The sequence below is a fragment of the Pagrus major genome, chromosome 16 (genome assembly GCF_040436345.1).
Source record: "Pagrus major chromosome 16, Pma_NU_1.0".
Classification (NCBI taxonomy): domain Eukaryota; kingdom Metazoa; phylum Chordata; class Actinopteri; order Spariformes; family Sparidae; genus Pagrus; species Pagrus major.
Window position 1 is genome coordinate 19379571 of NC_133230.1, and position 19226 is coordinate 19398796.

The 19226-nt window shown below is 39.6% G+C and overlaps 1 protein-coding gene across 1 annotated transcript; it reads left to right on the forward strand.

The window, feature by feature from the left end:
- Nucleotides 1–16066: 16066 nt before the first annotated feature.
- ncmap (non-compact myelin associated protein) lies at nucleotides 16067–18300 on the forward strand. Its single transcript, XM_073483173.1, has 4 exons — nucleotides 16067–16158; nucleotides 16613–16719; nucleotides 17158–17242; nucleotides 18021–18300. Exons 1-4 carry the CDS (start codon nucleotides 16067–16069, stop codon nucleotides 18298–18300), a joined length of 564 nt encoding a protein of 187 aa, XP_073339274.1.
- Nucleotides 18301–19226: the final 926 nt, after the last annotated feature.

A 19226-nucleotide genomic window follows, 5' to 3' on the forward strand; every position in this document is an offset into this window, starting at 1 on the left:
TCATTGCTAGTCCTGCTCAGTAGCTTGCTAGTTAGTTAGCTTATTAGCTTGTACCTCTCCCTTCATCTCACAGTCCTGTGTACAATAATCTTCAGTTGAGGTGTACGCGATACCTCTAAGCGAAGACTTTATTTCTTCTTTTTATTTTTTACAATAAATTGTGTTTTCAGGTTATATATGAATATGTATGTTTATTTTTTTTCTTCTTTTTCATCCATTTTCATATCGCTTCAGCTTGCATCAAGATTGAGTGTGTGATGTTCCCGCTCTTGTCTGCATGTATATAATGTATTACAAAAAATACGTACAGAAACACAAATTACTAACAAGATATATCAAGAAAAAGGAACCTATTTAACATCACACACAGCACGAAGCGCCATATGTGACTAACAAACTTGTGGTGGTTGTTTGACTCTATTTTCTTGTTTTTGGCTCGTTTTTTGCTTTCTTGTCTTTTTTTATTTTTTATTTGGAGAGGCGTTGTTTTTTGCTAAACTACTAGATGTGTATTCTGACTATGTATTTGATACCCCGACACTTTTTGCATGCTTAGTTACTTCTGTAGATGAGGAGCTGAGGTGTTTTTCTGTTCTTGTTGTTTGTGATGACAGGGAAGTAGTGTGACGCTTTTGACGCAAGTGCATATCCCCGAGTTTAAAAGGACGTCTTAGGGGGGAAAAAACAGCTGAATTTTTTGTAAGATTGACAGTTCAGTCTTCAACTTGATGGCAAATTTGTCGCTTTTGTTGGGATTTGACGGATCAGAGACAGTTCATCCCCCTCATTTTCTTCAAGGGGTTTGAGATGTGAATTCTATTTTTCTGTTTGTTGTATTTCACATCTTTGATGTCTTTGTTTGATCAAACCCACTTTCTATGTCAGGTTCTCTTCTGAAACCTGCGACTGCTTGTTTTGCACTGAGTATCTCTCGATATCTCCAACCAACTGCGGGGCTCTCGACCGTCTCCTGCTGCGCACCAGAGTACTGCGCTGTTTCTCGCTGTAAATAGCTAAGCAGTAGATTCGTGGAAATAGTCCTTTTAGATTTTGTAGTTTTACCTGAAAGCATTTTGCTGAGAAAAGGGAAAATTAGGTAGCCTCATGAGATATCAACCAAAGCATTCACTCACCTCATGTTGTTATGGAAACATAAATGATTTTTCGTACTCTGAGACACTGATGTATATTGTTGACATGAGCTGAAAGGAATCATATTTTCCCAACACATCTGCAGTACTTTTTTATTGCATTATGTCTTATTTCATATTAGCACTCAAACTTTTTTTTTGCAGTTTTTATTTAAGTGGAAATCTCCACTAAAAATCCTAAACTCACTTACTTCAATATTTCCCCTCCCCCCTTTTGTCTTGGTTAATTCTCCCCACAGTTCCATTCATATCAGTGTTTCACCTCCTTATTTAATGAAATGTTTCAGTGCTTTAGAAGCAACATGAGCAGATGTTCCTAACAGGGCTTTTGGGTGTCAGCGGTGAGTCTAAAACCTTATTTGTCATTAGGCAGCATGAAATCTAAAAAGACTTTTTTTTGCTATATAACAATATTAGTAAGCAAAAGACAAGTCCGTCTGCATGTGAGCACTTTATCGTCAGTGTTTTGTTTGTTTCCTTCACATTAAAAAAAGTATTTTTCTTGAGACGAAAGTAGGAAGCACATTACATTTCTTCTCTGTTTCTTTCTTGTGTTTTCTTTTTCTTTTATCACAAGCTGAACACCTGGTTAGCCTTTTCACCAGCATATTGCAGTGAGTGAGACACTTCCTTTTTGCTAGTGTGAACCTTGGATGAATTTCAGGCCTTGTGGTTCTTTGGGGAGTGTACTGCTGTAAAGATGTAGACAGTGCAGTACAGTCAGAGGGGTTTTAAATGAGGAAGGATGACACTGCAAAACAAAAATCAATGTCTTTGTTTTCGTGTTTGTCCGCAAGGAACATTCATCTTATCTTCAGAGAAAGTTAAACAGATCTTTGAAATGCACCATGTTGGCAGAGTGCAGTTTTATTGGCACTACGGTAAAGCTGTCACAGTTATCTGAGCAGACAGCAGATTGGAGGAACTACTGAGGTGGATGATGATAAAGAGGAAGCAGCGAGCAGCAGGAGGAAGACACTCGTGAAGATTTTTTTACTCTCTGTGGTCATGGTGTTTAAAACCGGGTGCATTTTGGTCACAGTTGAAATGAAAATGTATATTTATGTACATATGCCAATTGATTTTTTTGTTTTGTTGCTGAGACCAGTCCCAGTGTGCAGTTTGTTACGGCTTCTCTTGGCAATGTTGTAATGGAAAAAAAATACAAAAATACAAAAATGTGTAACAATAAGTCCTGAAGATGCTCGATCAAAAACCAACTGTCATTGTGTTGTGTTCAACATGGACTCTGTTTGAATGTTTCTTTTATTTCTGGGGAACGTCTACTAAAAAGGTCAATAATACCGTTTGTCACTGTTGTACTGTTTCTGTTGAAATATGAATATTGTGTCTTGTATTGTAGGAATCCAGAAAACAAAGTAGCAAAACAAGCAATAATTTACAGTTCTATAATACCGATATGTGTATTTTCATGTTCTGTACTTATTTCTCAGAGATGGTCTCTGTCTCTTACAGTATCCGCTTCTATTTGTGTAGTATAATAGCCATTTGTTTCACATAGAGAAATACATAAAGACTTATTCTTAAAAGCCATGTTTAGTGTTGTTTATTTTAGGGGGTTTCCTTACTTTAGAGGCTACACACTTGGGATGCAAATGTAGGAACAGAAAAGGAGTTTCAAGTTAAATTTACAATGTAAGATAATAAATAACACACTTTCTAGATTATTGCACATCATGTTCAGATTGCATGACACATTCTTAGCACGAGCCCAGTTTCATTACATTTCAGTCACAGAGCTTAGCATCCTTTTTTCAGGGACACCCCGAAAATCGAAAATACAGCTAGCTAAATAAACTCACTAAGCTGGCTAACAATACAGGTCAGCCGAGGAGGACACCATAATATAACAACCAACATGCTAACGTTTAAGGCTCTGATGAAGGCCAAAACATTAGCATGTTGGTTGACATGACAAGAATAAATTGGTTAAATTAATGAAATGAAATTCAATGAAAATGAAGATTTATGTGTGTGATACATAAAAAAAATAGATATTCTTTTCTGCTACATGAAAAAGATTTAAAACTTGTTTAGCAGGATGTGGCTATATTGCTAGTTCATCTTGCCGAGACTATCTCATTGCTCGATTTTCACCATGCAAGCCAAAACGTTTTTATTATCAGGCACTAATCTAGTAGCCTAAATTAATTTACTTACTTTCCATTATTTTTTATTTTCAAGCATAACTTTTATGATGATTGCTTTGTGTTCTATAAAATGAGCAAACATATGTCACGTCTGCCATATTCTAGAAAATAACTTGGAAAATGGGATTTTAAAAAATTGTTTGTTATTTCAAGCAACTGACAGAATATTTGTTCTATACAGATGAGCAGAAGAGTCTACGGAAATATCATCAAACTGTAAGTTTTCCCAATCAACCATCGTGGGTTTTAGCCAGGCTAGTGACATGTTTATGTTAAGCGCTAATTATTAGATAGTGTAATATGGAACCAAACATCAGCATAAGCATTTATTGTTGTTGTGATCATATAAGCCTGCTAACGTTAGCATTTAGCTCAAAGCACCTAATGCAGTGAATACAGTATGGCTGTAAGATAGACTTTCAACATTGTTGGACGATTGCCATCATTCAGAAAAATGGCTCTATGATGCAAGTGTAGCCTAAGGATAATGTTAGAGACACAATGTGGGAGCGTCTCATCAGCCTAATCATGCAGAATCATGTAAATATTAAATGATAAATTGCCATTATGCTATGCAGAGGCACATTCAATATTGCTCCAATCTCTTTGACATCCACTCACCCCTAAAATTCTCTCCTATTTTCTATTTTTTTCACAATTAATGGCAGGGAATCAAAATGTCTGAATTCCCATTGGGTTTGGTATTCCACATAAGGCTATACAATACACAGATAAGCCTATTATCACCTCACTGACATGTATTTGAATCAGGTTATAATGCAAGCATGTGACTGCCTACTGCCATTTGCCCTTTACACCTCATATTTTCCCCAAGGACCAAACAGCAGTTAATACTCTGTCTGGTCAGAGCCTTGTTTCAAAGGACACTAACATCAAGGTTGAGCTAATGATTCTTTCAGTGAGCGACACCGGACATGAAATTTATCAGAGGAAATCTGGAGCGACTGTGTGGCAATACAGCCATGACCTGCAGTTCAGCAGCCTACTGAATTCCACAGCTTCCTCGTGTTAGACATAAAGAAAAGACAAATGACTTGTCATGGATCCAGTAACAATACATTTCTCTCGTCTATTCCTTCTGACAAACTGCACTTCATTGTTATGTGAGGAAGGAAAAACAACAAAGGCAGAACGGTGGCACGCTGTCGACTCTGACTTGACAAAAAGATGTTTTGCAAATACAAGAAAAAACGATATCTATGTCAAAAGATTTGTGAAGAAAACGCTGCTTTTTAAACATTAAGAAGCAGTTATGCAGAGGATCCAAGGTCTTAAAGGTAACCTGTGCCACTGCTGATGTACTTAATGGTTAAAGGTGGACAGCTGTCTCTCCATGACACAATAAACCCTCTCTTCATCCCCACAATGACCCTCACTGTTCAATACAAAGATGCGTGTGCACCTAAGAGGAAGAAATCAGGTCAACGTGGCCTACATGGGTGTTGTACCTCCAGATACCTTTAAAGGTACTCTCCAGATTTACACAACACGTAAGTCTCAGTCGCTCAAGCAGGAATCTTAAGTGATGCATTAGTCATCATGAGTGGACAAGAATGAGTTTTCAATACGTATTCACAAAGTGGATTCAACAGTGTATAATGTGTTTATTCTGACTGAATCAAACATTTGCCTGAGCTTTTACATCAAAGTCCCCTAATGCAATAAAGTGAGTACTGTGAGTGTAAACACTTTCGCCTCCATCAGGAAGAGTGAGCAAAGGTTGGCTGACCCTTTTAAGTGTTCATATCCTCAGGAAAAGTACTTTTCTTATCTGCTACGATAATAAAATCGCATTAACGGCTAATTAAGGCAAATTATCAAAGGATTACAACGTTTACTTAATGTTTGTGGTTTCATCAGGGTCTTAATCTAGGGAAATGTTAGCCATGTTGTAGCGGCTTGGCTCCAGGGACAGCATGGTCGGTCCACCACCCTCTAGATTTAAGTATCTCAACAAGATTATGGATTGCTATGAAATTTGGTAAGATTAAGACATTTATGGTCCCCAGAGGATGAAATTTAACAACTATAGTGAACCCTTACCATTGCTCTGATCAAAATTTGTACCTGTACGTAACCTGTACGTCATGTTTAGTCCAATCAACACGTGAGCATGCTAACATGCTACACTGAGACGGTGATCAAGGTAAAGTTTACATCTGCTCAGCAACAGCATGTTAGCATTGTTATTGTGAGCTTGTTAGCGTCATGGATGTGATTAGCCTGTTAGCATTAGCATGTAGTACAGCCTCATGGGGAAGCAACTTAGTCTTGTTGAAAGCAATTATCATGGTGCTTGTAGACGTTTACTGATTATTTTCTGGTAAAAGAAAACCTAAAGACTCTGACTTTGATGTTGATACTTGACATAATGGGAAAAGTAGTCGAGACTAGACGCTTTCTTTACTTTGTGATAAGGGGTTCAATAAAAGGTGATTGACGGGTGAAAATGCTAATGCCAGCCTTACTGTGGGAAACCGCCAAATTATATCTACAGGGCGGTATCATCTATACAAAGCTTTCCAAAGAAAACAAGACGTTGATGGAATAGGCAACAAAATTCTGACACTGAAATGCAAACTCAACCAGTAAATAACAAACGATGATCCACCTGTCTTTTCACTCAACACATTTTGCTTACACCACCTGTACTGGACTGAAACCAACAAAATGCCATTTTGAAAGATGTATTCTCGTCTATGAAACTTGACCTGCAGCTTTCAGACTTACGTAATGGTCTCCCACCACTGCTGAATGTAGAGTAATGGCGACACTGGCGCTGTGCACGTATGCAGGCCATTAGGTGAAGCAGAACAATGTGTGTCTGCCTAAATGAAGTTTAGTTACACTTTCTCACAAAGGCACAACACTCACTTGCTTTATAGTCGTGGGCAACACCTATCCCCTGGAGGTAATGTGAGGCGAGATCCTGACAAGTTGTTGGCACAGTTTGGGGTGGGACTACCATGTTACAGGGGCTTGTTTTTAACAGTTAGGTAGCTGGACTGATGAGAATATGGGCAAATTGTTGCCAGTAAAAACATTTTTCTCGTTCAGTGGACAACTTTCACACAAATGTTGCCAAGCCTTTGAATGGAGCTCTTTGTCTGACAAGAAAAGAAACTAAAGAAAAGGCTTTTGCGCACATTATCTTTTCTTAGAAACACACCCAGTACACTTTGGACAAGCACTGTAATTCACAGTTAATTTTCAACTAAATACACAAAACGTGTGTGTGTGCACAGATGAATGGGTTTGTGATAACTTTGAAACCGCACGCTCACACAAAACATGCAGTCTTTTTATTCTCCATAAAAGAAAGGTAATGATTTGATTTTTGTTTCACACTCATGCATGCGTAAATGTATTCAGTAGATGCACACGCACCCAAATGTTAAGGCTATACACTGGAATTTAACATATGAGAAGTTATTTTTTATCTTCTTTGAGCCCCACCCTCTGCAGTCCACGTCCCGTGAGATGCAGCCCGTCTGATTTTTGAGAGGCAGCAGTCATGGTGAGAGCCGAGCCGAGGCGAGCAGACAAGTCTGGAAAGGGAGCCTCGCTTTTTGATCATCGGCACGCCTAAGGGCCAGGCGGAAGGACCTGAAAAACCAGCTGCCTGAGATTATTACTTTCAGCGAGGAGCAACAAGTGAGCAAGCCTGGAGCCTCCTCCTCTTCACTCTCCTCCTCTTCACATGAACACTCACCACAGGAGCCACACACACAGACACACAGAGCCACAAGCCTGCTTGTTTATAGTCTTTTGTCCTTGTCTGTGTGTCTGTCCTGTCAGTTTGTACCTGTCAGCTCCTGGGACTTATATTCCTCTCTTGGAGCTGCTCACGCTCCTCAGACCTCGCCGTGACTCCAGTGGACTATGCCCCCCTCGGTCAGCTGAGGGAGGGGGCTCTGTGCTGCTCAGGCTCCCATCTGGAGAAGAAACCAAAGAGGAGACGGTTAGGTGAGTCCACAAGACTTTGAACTCCTTCTTCTCGGTGGAGTTTGCTTTCATTTACATTCAGTCTCTTGTGGTTGAGAGTGATTTTGGTTTGCGACATACTTTTCTGTGTGAGAGTGTCTGTGGGAACAGGGGTTCTCCCAGACAACATGGCGGGACGGCAGGTGAGTCAGGTGTAAGGGAATAGCTCACATTCCTCAGAGCTCTCGGATTTAGAAATCCGCTGTTACTGCTGAACCAGTGGAACGACTCAGATTTACCTCCGAACGGGGAAGATTCAATTTCAATTCCCAGCACTATCAGCCGGTGAATCTCTCATTGATAAGTGGCTGTTTGATAGAACAGCTCTACTTATCGTCTCATCAGTTGCCACTACGTTGTAGGAAAATATGACAGAGCTCACCAGTCCTTGTTCTTCAAATAATGTACAGAGAAGTGGCATGTCGATGATGTATTACACATTTTGGATTTGTTTTTTTTTTGTTGTAAACAATAAGTTATTAGGCCAGGGAAGTTGTCTGCGTAGTCTTAAAAAATAGAAAGGTTACCTGTTCTCTTCACTCATTAAATCAGGCTACAGCCAGTCATGGAAAGGTTAATGAGTATGTTTGCATTTCAGCTGGATCGCTTTCAAATGTCACCGGGATAGTGGCCAGTTTTTATTTATTTATTTTGATGCAGAGAAACCAAAGTTAAAAAGACAAAAAGACTAGCTTAACTCCCAAAAGAACATGCAAAGATACAATCAGCGGGTGATTCCCTCCACCCACGTTACACAATATAACATCCACTCAGTTCAATTATAAATACATGACTGCAGATATAAAGAGGCTGATCACTCAGAATAAGAGGCTGAAATGAGCTGGTGATTTTCACATGAAAAAGAAAATGATCCTCTGGCTGGCTCTGTAGATGATAAGCTCGGTGCTGTTGTGTGTGCTTTCTTTTGTTATCGTGCCCAGCTTTGATAAGCATTGTTTGAAAATATGCTTCATTATCCGGCGTGAGAAAGCACACGGCGCATACCAGCAAGCAAAGTTCAATCTGCACCTCTGACGTGAAAGTTTTTCAGGGTGTTTAACTATAAATGAAAATTGGAAATCCTTATTAGCAAAGCCTAATTGGGAAAATGGGCTCTTTAAATGTCTAGATGACTTTATTCTGACTAACAAGATGTTAGTATTAGTTGTAAATGTGGTGTTTAAAGTTTAAGTCCTGTTACTGGATTATAACACTCATGGGAAATCAGAATATCCCAACAGGAAAATTAAACCTCGGACAATTTGAGCAGCTTTCTGTCACACTAATGTCTATATTAAAGGAGATAAATCAGATTCCACCTGGGCTGTAAATGTAACTACCCAACTGCTGTACAAACATGCATGGATTTCATACAGTTCAGTTCATTATCTTTAGTTCAGTTCAGTTCATGGATGGATTTCATACATTTTTCTTTTAACGTCAAGGGAGGCCCCCTGGGAATTTTCTGCCTTGGGCCCCAAACAGGCGCTTCAACCGCCGCTGCCTGGAACACAGCAGTACGACATTTGAGCTTCCCAACCTCAGCATGATGTCAGAGAAAAATATGGTCTTTGGTAAAAATAGTTCTCAGAGGTTGACTCATAGATGCCTTTGACTGACAGTTTTAGTTTAAAGTAGAAATCAGCTTCAGACCACAGTAAATAAAACCCAGAAAACCTGCCGCAGTATGCCACCGTTTGACATTTTAACATCCCTCCTCACAGCGGCCGTCAAATTCCAATTTTAAGGCTTTCAAAGTGGTAAATAAACCAGCTGAACACAAGATACCGTTCGCTGTTCTCATCCATGTCTGGCCATTTCAGCCGGACTCACAGTGATGCGAATGCAGTGCCTGTGTTCGTGTTGTAGAATGATCAACGGATTTCATCGCCACAAATAATATATATTTATATATGCTTATATAAGTCCATACACTCATGAGTCCGTTTCAAACTCAGCCTGTTCAGACAATGACTAATCAATCAAAGCCTTCCTAAAAACACAATGCCAAGAATAATGACTCGTTTGTGTAGTCACACCACAGCACTGTGTGTTTTTGTTGCCCTTCCAAAAATATCCATTTGTCGCGCTCGAACAATACATTGTAAGCTCAGGAGCTGCTGTGCAAACCTGCTTGTGTCCTCAATGATGACTTTTTCTTTTATTCTTTTATTCAATGCTAAAAATCACCCTTTTTCTTACCCAGTTTGGTACTCAGGTAATAGTTGTCATTGAGATACATCTCACACACCTTTTTTTATATTTCCTGGACAATGCAGACTGTTCTTTCACACGTCCAGTTTATAATACTTCACTCTCACACCCTGAGCTGAAACATGATCTTGATATATTACATCTTTACGACACCCTTCTCTATCAATTAGCTAGTTTTTAAATCTCTGATGTCACTTTATCATTTATGTCAATAACAGGTCGCTGTAGATTGTGCCAAAGACCTGTCAGCGCTGCTGCAAATCCTGCGCTGACTGATGGAGGTCAATAAAAGTCATCGTCGAATCACTCTTAGCCTGACATCTGGAAAACAAACAGTATGGGAAATTTACATCTGACATAACCAGATGACCTCTCCGCTGTGACTGTGTGCTCGCTCTTCCTCGGCTGAACTGATAACTCGGCTTGTCTTATTAACCTCCTTCAAACTGACTGCTCAAATATTGACTCCGACCGTCATTAGATGAAGGGCACACTTTGAATGTGTTTATGGAGCCTGTGTTGTACTCGCAGAGGGGAAACAGTCGGGTCAGTCAACAGCTTTGTCTGGCTTTCCTCATATAAAAAAAGGGGGAACTAAATTGTTCCTGTTCTGTGTTGAGAGTCCGCTCTGTCCAGAGAGTCCCGTAAATGATGTGTTTACTGAGGGTGGAAGAAGATATTGAATCTGCAGTCTGCAGCGAATAGCTGCAATTTGTGGAACAACAAACAAACTATTTCAGCAGGAGATGAGGAAGTAGATCACTGACGGCAGACCTCAAAGTTTCCTTTCCTTTGTTAAAACAGCAAAAGTAACCTTCAAGTCTGTATATCCATTATATCTTTGACTGTAGTTATAGCAGAAGTTTGCCAGTGATGAGCGCTGCGACGTAACAAGGAGAAGATCCTGGGGTCCAAATTGGCAATTTGTGCAGGGTCTCAAATACAGAAGGATGCCTGTATAGTATGTTGCTTAAAGCATTTCCAGGCTGTGGTTAACTAAGTGAATATGAAGCTACAGCCACTGGCTGCTTAGTATAGCTTAGTTTAGCTCTGGGGCAAGGGTAAGAAAATACCCCTACCAGCACTTTTAATCTCACTAATAATCTCTTTGTCTAATTCAGTAAATTAAACTGTAGAGCCATTAGGAATTTACTGCCACTGCATCTGAACATTTTTTCTTTTGGCTGGTGGTGTAGGTCAGACTTTACGGAACCTGAGCCCAACCGTTCAAGGCAGACGGCCACCGATGTAAAGTCTGGGTCTGTCGGAGGTTTCTGACAGTTTTTCCTCGCCACTGTCACCAAATGTTTGCTCGTGGGGGAATGTTGAATTAAAGAGTTTAGTCTAGACCTACTTGACATCATTTTACCTGTCAGTTATACGGATGCAGATAGATTACCTCTCCCCAGCTGAAGTCTAAGAGGGTGTCTAATGCAGTGGAAACATTTTATGTGAAAATTGAGTGAGCTGATTCATGGATCATCTCTCAAGCATGTAGTAATTAGCTCATATTCATGCGTACAACTTTTGGCACTGTGCGCTACTCAAGGCTATTTAGGCGGCGCCGGGAGTCCGTTTTTAGGCATGATAGGCGGATGAATTGGTAAGCAGGACAAAGTTTAGTCATGTATTGGAGTATGAGGTGTGGTAACTGTACAACTGTTTCCTCAGCTGACGGCTTTCCCAATCTTTCCATAACCTCTACCTGGCCAAACCTAGACCTGAACCTCACCCGTAAACAGTCTGATGTATTACCCAAGTCCCGACACACCTCATTCTGTGGGAGTAAACACACCCACCCGCTATGGATAAAAAACCGGCATGTGCCAGGGCTGCAGCTGGCAACTCTAATACATCTCTGTGCATACACTTCATCCCTTTTTGAGCTGGTACACATTCTGTAAAGAATCGTGTGGCGCTGGTTTCGTTGGATATAGCAGCGATGCAGAGGCAGCATTGCTACTATGGCTACCAGACGGCACACAAAGCAGGAGATGAGCAGCTCAAAGTCAATAACAAATTAGCTTGATTGACCCAATCAAAACTGCCCTTTAAAGGCCAGTTTCCAGCTGGCTTGAGGTGACGTGTATTGAAGCACAAAGTGTTCTATAGGATAGCTTTGTTCTGTCGTGCTTTAATATATCACCAAAGTGCTCTTGAAATATGTGAATATGATTGTACACATGTTTTTGTTATAAGAAGCAAATTAACCGCCGCTCTCTTCATCAGACATGGTCCTGACGGCGTGTGATCAAGAATTGTGCTGGTTGAGATGCTTTTTGCTGCCATAAATCTCTGTTTCATGCTATGTAAAGTGCCGTCATCGAACTTAGCTAAACAAACCCACAATATTGTCCACAAAAACTTAAATATTGTGATCAAAATATATCTTGTGTATGTATATTCATCAAAAAAGTCCCTCTTTTGAGTACACATTTAAACAGAATAGAATATATATATATATATTTAATAAATGTTTGGCGATACCAAAAAATGGCTTGAAAATGAGTCGCATGAGTTTGCCAGCTTCAGCTGCATACTGTATTCTCCACCGTGTTACCAAAGCAATGGTGTTGCCAGCTTTATTCAGCACATTAGCCACTTATCAGGAGCTGTCACCCCTGCAAACAGCAAACCTGATATATGTCATTACTAATCTCTATTCTAATAGCACGTCAACACTGGGAATGTTGATTGTGTAATGTTTGCTGTTGAGCAGGAAGCTGGATAAGATGTTCAGTACACAAAAGTATCGAGCACCAGCTTCAAATCTCTGTCTTCGACATGTAATTACAATTCTGATTTGTGTTTCGTCACATCTTAGTGAGTAAAAGAGTTAAAGTCCTAGTTTGTGGAATATTTCTACAAATCTTGAGCCTACGAGGGAAAGTGATTGAGCTCTTGGTCTCTGTCAACCAATGTCATGTAGGTTTCACAGGTGATGAGTGTCACATGTATGTGGTTGTAAATTGTTCTTTCACAATGCCTCCAGGTTATGCACAGCTTGCAGGTGAAATGTAAACTTTCACGCTCCACTAATGGTTCAAGCTATGTACACACGCCAATGTATTGGTCCACATACTACATTCTCCAACATTTTTTTACTTGTTAAGATCAAACCTTAATTAAAAAACATGTACGAATGGAGGAAAACAGTATTAACATTGTGAGAAAGACTTGCAGAGAATTACACCTGGTACGTATTTCTCATTACACTTTATATAAGACACAGTCAGCGAACAAGTAACATTTCACTGGGATATATATGGACTTGTTTTTAAATATCACATCTTGTTTCAAAGAATCTTGACATGTTTCAAAATTTTCACTTGTTCTTTTTTAGATTTCTGCTAATTACAAGCAAAAAACACCTTGTATTTGCTTTTAATTATATATAAAGTGGCAATTTTTCCAGTGAGACAGGAAACGTATCAAAAATCTGCCTCCCATCACAGATTAAAAAGTTGTACCTCATATGTCAGAGATGCTTAAAGGTGCGATATGTAAGCGTTTTAGTTCAACTGAATGTGTTACTCTGGTGATATGCTGCCCCCCTTTAGTTGGGAGTATGAATTAGACAGCTGGCTATAGAGATGTGCGCTATAGAGGTGCTGCTAGGTGGATTATGATACCTTTGGCCAGAGCCAGACCAACTGTTTTCTAATCTTATGCTAAGATAAGCTAACTGACTGCTGGCTGTAGATTCATATTTTACCATCTCGCTGGCGTCTGAAAGAAAAGTGAACAAGCCTTTTCTCCAAAATGTCGAGCTCCTCCTTGAACAGTGGCAGTACCTGTGGCAGAAAACTAATTAGGTGTGTGTGAACGCGAGAGGAGAAAGTTTGTCAGCTCATCTTTCAGCAGCCAGGTGTTACTCCCATCCTTTCATATATAATAACAGGTTCTTTGTATCAGCTCCGGCAACACTCTTGAGTTGCAGCAGTGACTGTAATGACTTGTGATCCTTTTTTTTCGGCCTTGTGATCAGCTCTACTGCGTCTCTTTCATTTCTTTTGATATTAACACTGTGGTTCCTCACAACTCCCGTCAGTGGTCTCTGATATCTGTCAACCACCCCTCATTGAATTTACTGTTGGTTTATTAACTTAATAATGTTCAGCGGTATCTTCACAGGCAGCGGCGATAGAGCCGTAAAGCTTTTGCATGCCTATCGTGGGAATTTGAATGCAATCAATGGAGCAATCAATCCCGACCTAGAAAAGCGAGGGATGGGTGTTGTGTGTCTGTTCCTTGTGCCGGGGTTTCCATCTTTTTATAGCTGATGCAAATTTTGTGCGATTGAAGCACCTGTTTTGATTGTGCGGCTGTGCTTCGCTCCCAGCAGACGCAGTGAAACGTCACTCCAGCTCATGTCTTTATAAAGGTGTTTTCATGTGAGGCCTCTTTCTCCACCTGTCACCCATAATTAAGAAGTTCTTGTTCCACAATGAGACACACTTATTAAGCTTGTCAAGGTAATATGTTAACTGTGGAGGACCAAAAGTGTCATGAATATAGTAGTAATGCATTTTGTTATAAATAGCTAATTGTTCAATTTATTCTAAATCAATGCTTACTAATTTATTAATCTATAAATAAATAGACTAAAGGAGGTGGGTACTGCGCCTGCTCTCAACTTTTTAACTGCCATTATCAGCTCAGGAAAATAATGATGCTTCTAATTCAGGATTTTTCCCCCAAAACTTTTAAAATAAAGTATAAACATCTTCTGGATGTGGTCTGATGAGGTATATGATCTGCTGCTCTCTATTGTTGACACACAAGGGAAAAAACTCATCTCATGGCAATGGGAAGCTAGTCAATAGCCTGTTTTTAGCGGGTTTAACCAAGTTTTAAAAACCTGTCTATAAATGTTAATTTTTGGAACAAATGACTAAGCGAATTGAATAGCTAAAAGGAAAAGGAAAAGCGGCGCGGAAATGCAAATGGAAAGGAAATTGCCCTTTTAAACACCTGATTCATATCAGTATTCTTTTTTATGACTTCAAGTTTAATGATTTTCAAATTTTGGAAAACACAAAACCACGTCATCAGAAAAAAAAGCACAATCCTCAGATGAAGTCAGACAGTGGAAAGACAATAGAAATAGTATAGTAAAAATTACTAACTAAAAACTAATGCATTCAACAGAGCCGTGTAATAAAACAGCATAAAGACAGATGCTTTTGGAGAGGATTCACTATTGTTTCACATTCTCGGAATATAATTCAGCTGATTTAAAAAAAAACAAAAAAACAAAAAAAAACATGGCCGTATGTCTGAGTCACACTTGGATGACTCATTATTTACTCTTTGTTTTACGTCGCACTACGTGAAAAGAGGATGAGGAACTCCCGTGATGACGTTTGTACGGCTTTGTACGATTGCGATTGGCATTCATAAATCAAAGGCTCAGTGGAAAACACTGCCGTCAACCCACATGTGATCAAAATCAAATCAAAAGGAACTTAAACTTGGCTGCGGGTGTAATTATTTTATTTCAAGTTTGCATGAGTATCTGTCTCTTGGCATGCGATTGCGTATTATTCTGGCTCAGGGGAAGTATCAGTTACAGGGACAGCCCTGACCTACAGCTTGTAGATTGTTTCCTGAACAGTATCAGGGATCCTTCTAAATGACAGAGGATCTCCACATGACACATAACAATTGTAACACAGTAGATTAGATCAAGATAAAACGTAAGAACATAATGAAACTGGCCTGATAACACCTTACAATATGCATTGTTCATGTTGCATGGTTGAATGAGTCATGCTTGAGGGAACAAACTTAATTACATCACAATTACATCAATGCATCTTTATATTAAGATGTGTTCAGCGTGATAAAGTTCCATTACGGGGATCATTTGAACAGTGTGACTGAACTTAAAGGGACAGTTTATCCCAAAAATCAAATGTGCATATTTTTTCTCTTACCTGTAGTGCTGAATAATTTAAAAGAAAATCCTAAAACAGCTGGGGGGATGCGGTCTTTAGCAAGCAGGAGTGAATAGTGCATTTACTAGGGACTATTTTCAGCAGTGGAGTAATACATATTTGATGTGAGTGAATATTTACAGGAGCAAGTTGGTGTATGAGGAACTCAAAATAAACCACCATGGTTTAAAAAAAAACACTGTGTCACACAGTGCAAACACGTGGCTCACTGATGTGTTTTCAATTGTTTTTGGACAACGTTTGACATGAATGGCACAAGGGAATGGGTCATATTACAGTTTGGCTACATAGACAATGAAAGTTTAACAACCCTAACCCATCAGACATACATTGGAAAGAATATCTTCCTTTTTATACAACCTAAAAAATATAGCTTAACCCATTTTGGACACTTGAAACAGGCCCATTTTTGTGTTTAAGTGAAAAAATTGTTGCAGTAAACTCAAGTTGAACTGTGGCACATTGCAACATACTTGTCCCACATGTCTTTACATTGTTTCTCGCTCCTACCTGACTTGAATCTAAAAACCACAGATGTTATTGTAAAGCTTTGGCAGACATAACAATGGCGTGTGAACCTGCTGTGCGACGTCAAAGCCGCCTCATTAAGAGCAAACACAGTGTCGTTCAGTCCCGTCTTTCCCGATCAGATTCTAGGTCAGTCGTGTGAGCGAGAGGTGAGTGATGTAGGCATTAGGGTTAGGGCATGTTCTGCTTTGATTTTTATCACAGTGTTTAGACTGAACCTTACTTTAAAAATAGCTCCAGTGAGTGCTGTAATCAGGCCTGCATGTCAGTCGTCTGGTAGTAAAGTGATCGCTCATTAGTGCTTCAGACATAATGTTCTTGTGAGGATCTTCATTCTTGTGTTTTCTTTAAAACATTCATTAGTTGCTACCACTCCCTCTGCCATGCCGCCTATCTGTTTCATCTTTAAATCCCCTATCATTTCTTAATTTATCTCTTATCTGCTCACTCAACCTGTCGTTTGATCTGTTTTTATCTGTTTTGTGCTGAGAATATTCCCTCACGTGTGCAGCTGTGTTTGATCATGCTTTCAGAGAATAATCGGTCGACTAAAGCCATTCTTTTCGTTTGTTTCTCTCTGCAGGTTATTGCTGAAGATGCAAGCCTCAACTGTCTCACCTGTGACCAACACTACGCTGTCTTCAAACACGACCACCGTCACAAAGTCTAGAGAACAAATACTCATCCAGAGTAAGGATATCTCAGTGTCTGCATTGAGCTCGTGTTTGTGCTTTGTCCTTCTCGTCCTCTTAAATCTGATATTGATGAAACACACCCGTGTGAATGTAGATGTTTGTTGTGGACACCGTCAGATCACAGCGTGTCCCCTATCGCAGACATATTGCACGATAAGACAAGCCTCATAAATAACAACTGATTGCGTCATGCAGTCTAATCTAGATGGTTTGCGCAGGAGTGGCACTCATGCATTTAATAGCACATATTTGCCATGTTCTGTTTGTCTGTGAGTGATGCCGTTGCCAGGCTACTACATGCTGCTTCTGCAGGAGATAAATTGTGCTGCATGGAGCAGAGGGAATGTGTAAAATGTGTCGGTTTAAGAGGAGACACACAGGTTGCAAACAACCTTTCAACATCACTCATTCTTCCTCTTTCTGCGTCTCTCAGGTTCCGGGGCGATGATCGCTGTCATCGTCCTAGGTATCATCATCGTTCTGGCCTTTCTGCTGATCATCCTGAAGACATACAACAGGTAGGGCCGCATTCCTGTTGTTGACAGGACAATTCCTGCATTGTGATTTACACGAGCTGTGAAACAGACAATCGTGCTATTTTTATCCTCATAAAGGAGGACCAGACGCCTGCTTTAAGCCATCTGTGAAATTGTGTTAATAAGAATAATCATGCATATAAACATACTCTTACTGTTGAAGAGCTTTTTTTTTCTTCTTTTTATTTGTGAGCATTTAAAATGACGCCCCATTCACAGCAAAATGTCACAGGTCACATGTGTATCCTTGAGTTGAATATACTGTATGTCACCTGTACCCTTTCCCTTTTCAAATTCTTATGTGAATCATTTTAAGAGGAAAAACTGTCCACCGTCACACAATATTTACAATATTGACCTCAGAAGTAGAAGTATTCTAATTGTAGTATACAACAATCACACTACTTTATAACCATGCCTCAAAAACTCACTCTTTAAGATTCAAGATTAATTTATTTTATAATTTTACAGCAGGGTTGCTACTTACAAAGGCAGAAATGATATAGATGGATTAATTAATAATAATAAATCAGTTTACTTCACCGATGTTGCTGATGCTCTGTAGATGTTTCTCTGTGATGTTGGTTCCCAAGAACCTAAAACTGTTCACATGCTTCATCTCAGCTTCACTGATGTAGACAGAGATGTGCCTCCTGTTTCTAAAACTTCACAATAAGAAAAGACAAGATGAGATATATGTTTATTGAGCCCCTGTGAGAAATTCAGTTTGGCACATGATTTATTCTGTCTCATTTTCCAGGCGGACACATGTATCCAGAGTCCTGGGAGCCAGCGGCGGCTCCAAACCTCGTCAGAAGATGTCACAATCCACAGTTCAGAGCAACATGCCGCTGAGCACCGTGGGAGTCAACTCTGTGTCGGGCAGCATGGCCAATTCAAACCCAGCCTCGGAGGACAGCTTCCGGCTGCCCATGGTGGAGCTGAGCAGCGTGGAGGAAAACCACATAGAGCAGTTCAGCACCAACAGTGGATCCACTGCGGTCACCATACATGATGTCCCATCATTAGAAAACACATAACAGCAAGACAACAGGCAGTGACTGATGTGTTGTCTTCATCCGCATACTGTGTGCTGACTGAATCCCGTGAAACTATCACTATCGTCACCAACTGAGCCACTGCTGGTGACTACATGAATAACAAATATGCAAATATTTACATCATGAACAAACCATAAACAGACACAGTGGATCGCATGAAGGAAACTGCATGACGGAAAACTGAGACTTCCGTCCGAAGAACTGCTTTTTGGCTAAAGTCAGTGTTCAGAGTATAGATGCCATACATTTTTTTTTACCGTTTGTACTTTTTCCATCACTACTAATACAATGAAGAAAATGTGTAGTAAAGACTGTAATGGCTTGATAATGTTGCTCCTGAGTGTACATTTCTGTATTAAAGAGGACCACATAGGTTCATGAGTAAATGTAGAATTAGTATAAACTTCAGAGAAGACAAAGACAGTATGAAAGAATAGATATCTGTTAATATTGCATATTTAATAATACTCCTTACTAAATCTGTTTAACATTGCATTGTACCGTCTGTCTTCTGTTCAGATTAGTTTTTGTCAAAGAAATCTATAAAATCTCAGTGTATTTTTTTAAAACCTTGTACAATGAAGAGATAACAATAATATAAACAGAGATTTTGTGAGACATCCGGGTGTCAGCCTTACACGCTGACGTGAATCCTTTCTAGTTGGACCCCGAAGGATTTTGCACTTTATTTTGATTACTCCTTGTGTGTATTTGTATTGCTTGTGGTTCTTTAAATGTGATTAGATGAAAATAAAATGTAATATTTCTATTTGCTGCAGACCTGTTCGTTTAAGTGAAGTGTCATTTGTACATAAGATATAATAATATGACATTAGAAGGAAGTTTCAAAGAGCAGAAAAGAAAGAAAAGGAAAGAAAGAGAGGGGTTTGGTTTGGTGTTGTTGA

Excerpts from the sequence above, each read along its gene's own strand:
- ncmap (XM_073483173.1), top strand. The coding sequence starts at position 16,067 with ATGGCGTGTGAACCTGCTGTGCGACGTCAAAGCCGCCTCATTAAGAGC. Across the intron at positions 16,159-16,612 it reads CTTTCCCGATCAGATTCTAG|GTTATTGCTGAAGATGCAAG; the intron begins GTCAGTCGTGTG and ends TTCTCTCTGCAG. Across the intron at positions 17,243-18,020 it reads ATCCTGAAGACATACAACAG|GCGGACACATGTATCCAGAG; the intron begins GTAGGGCCGCAT and ends CTCATTTTCCAG.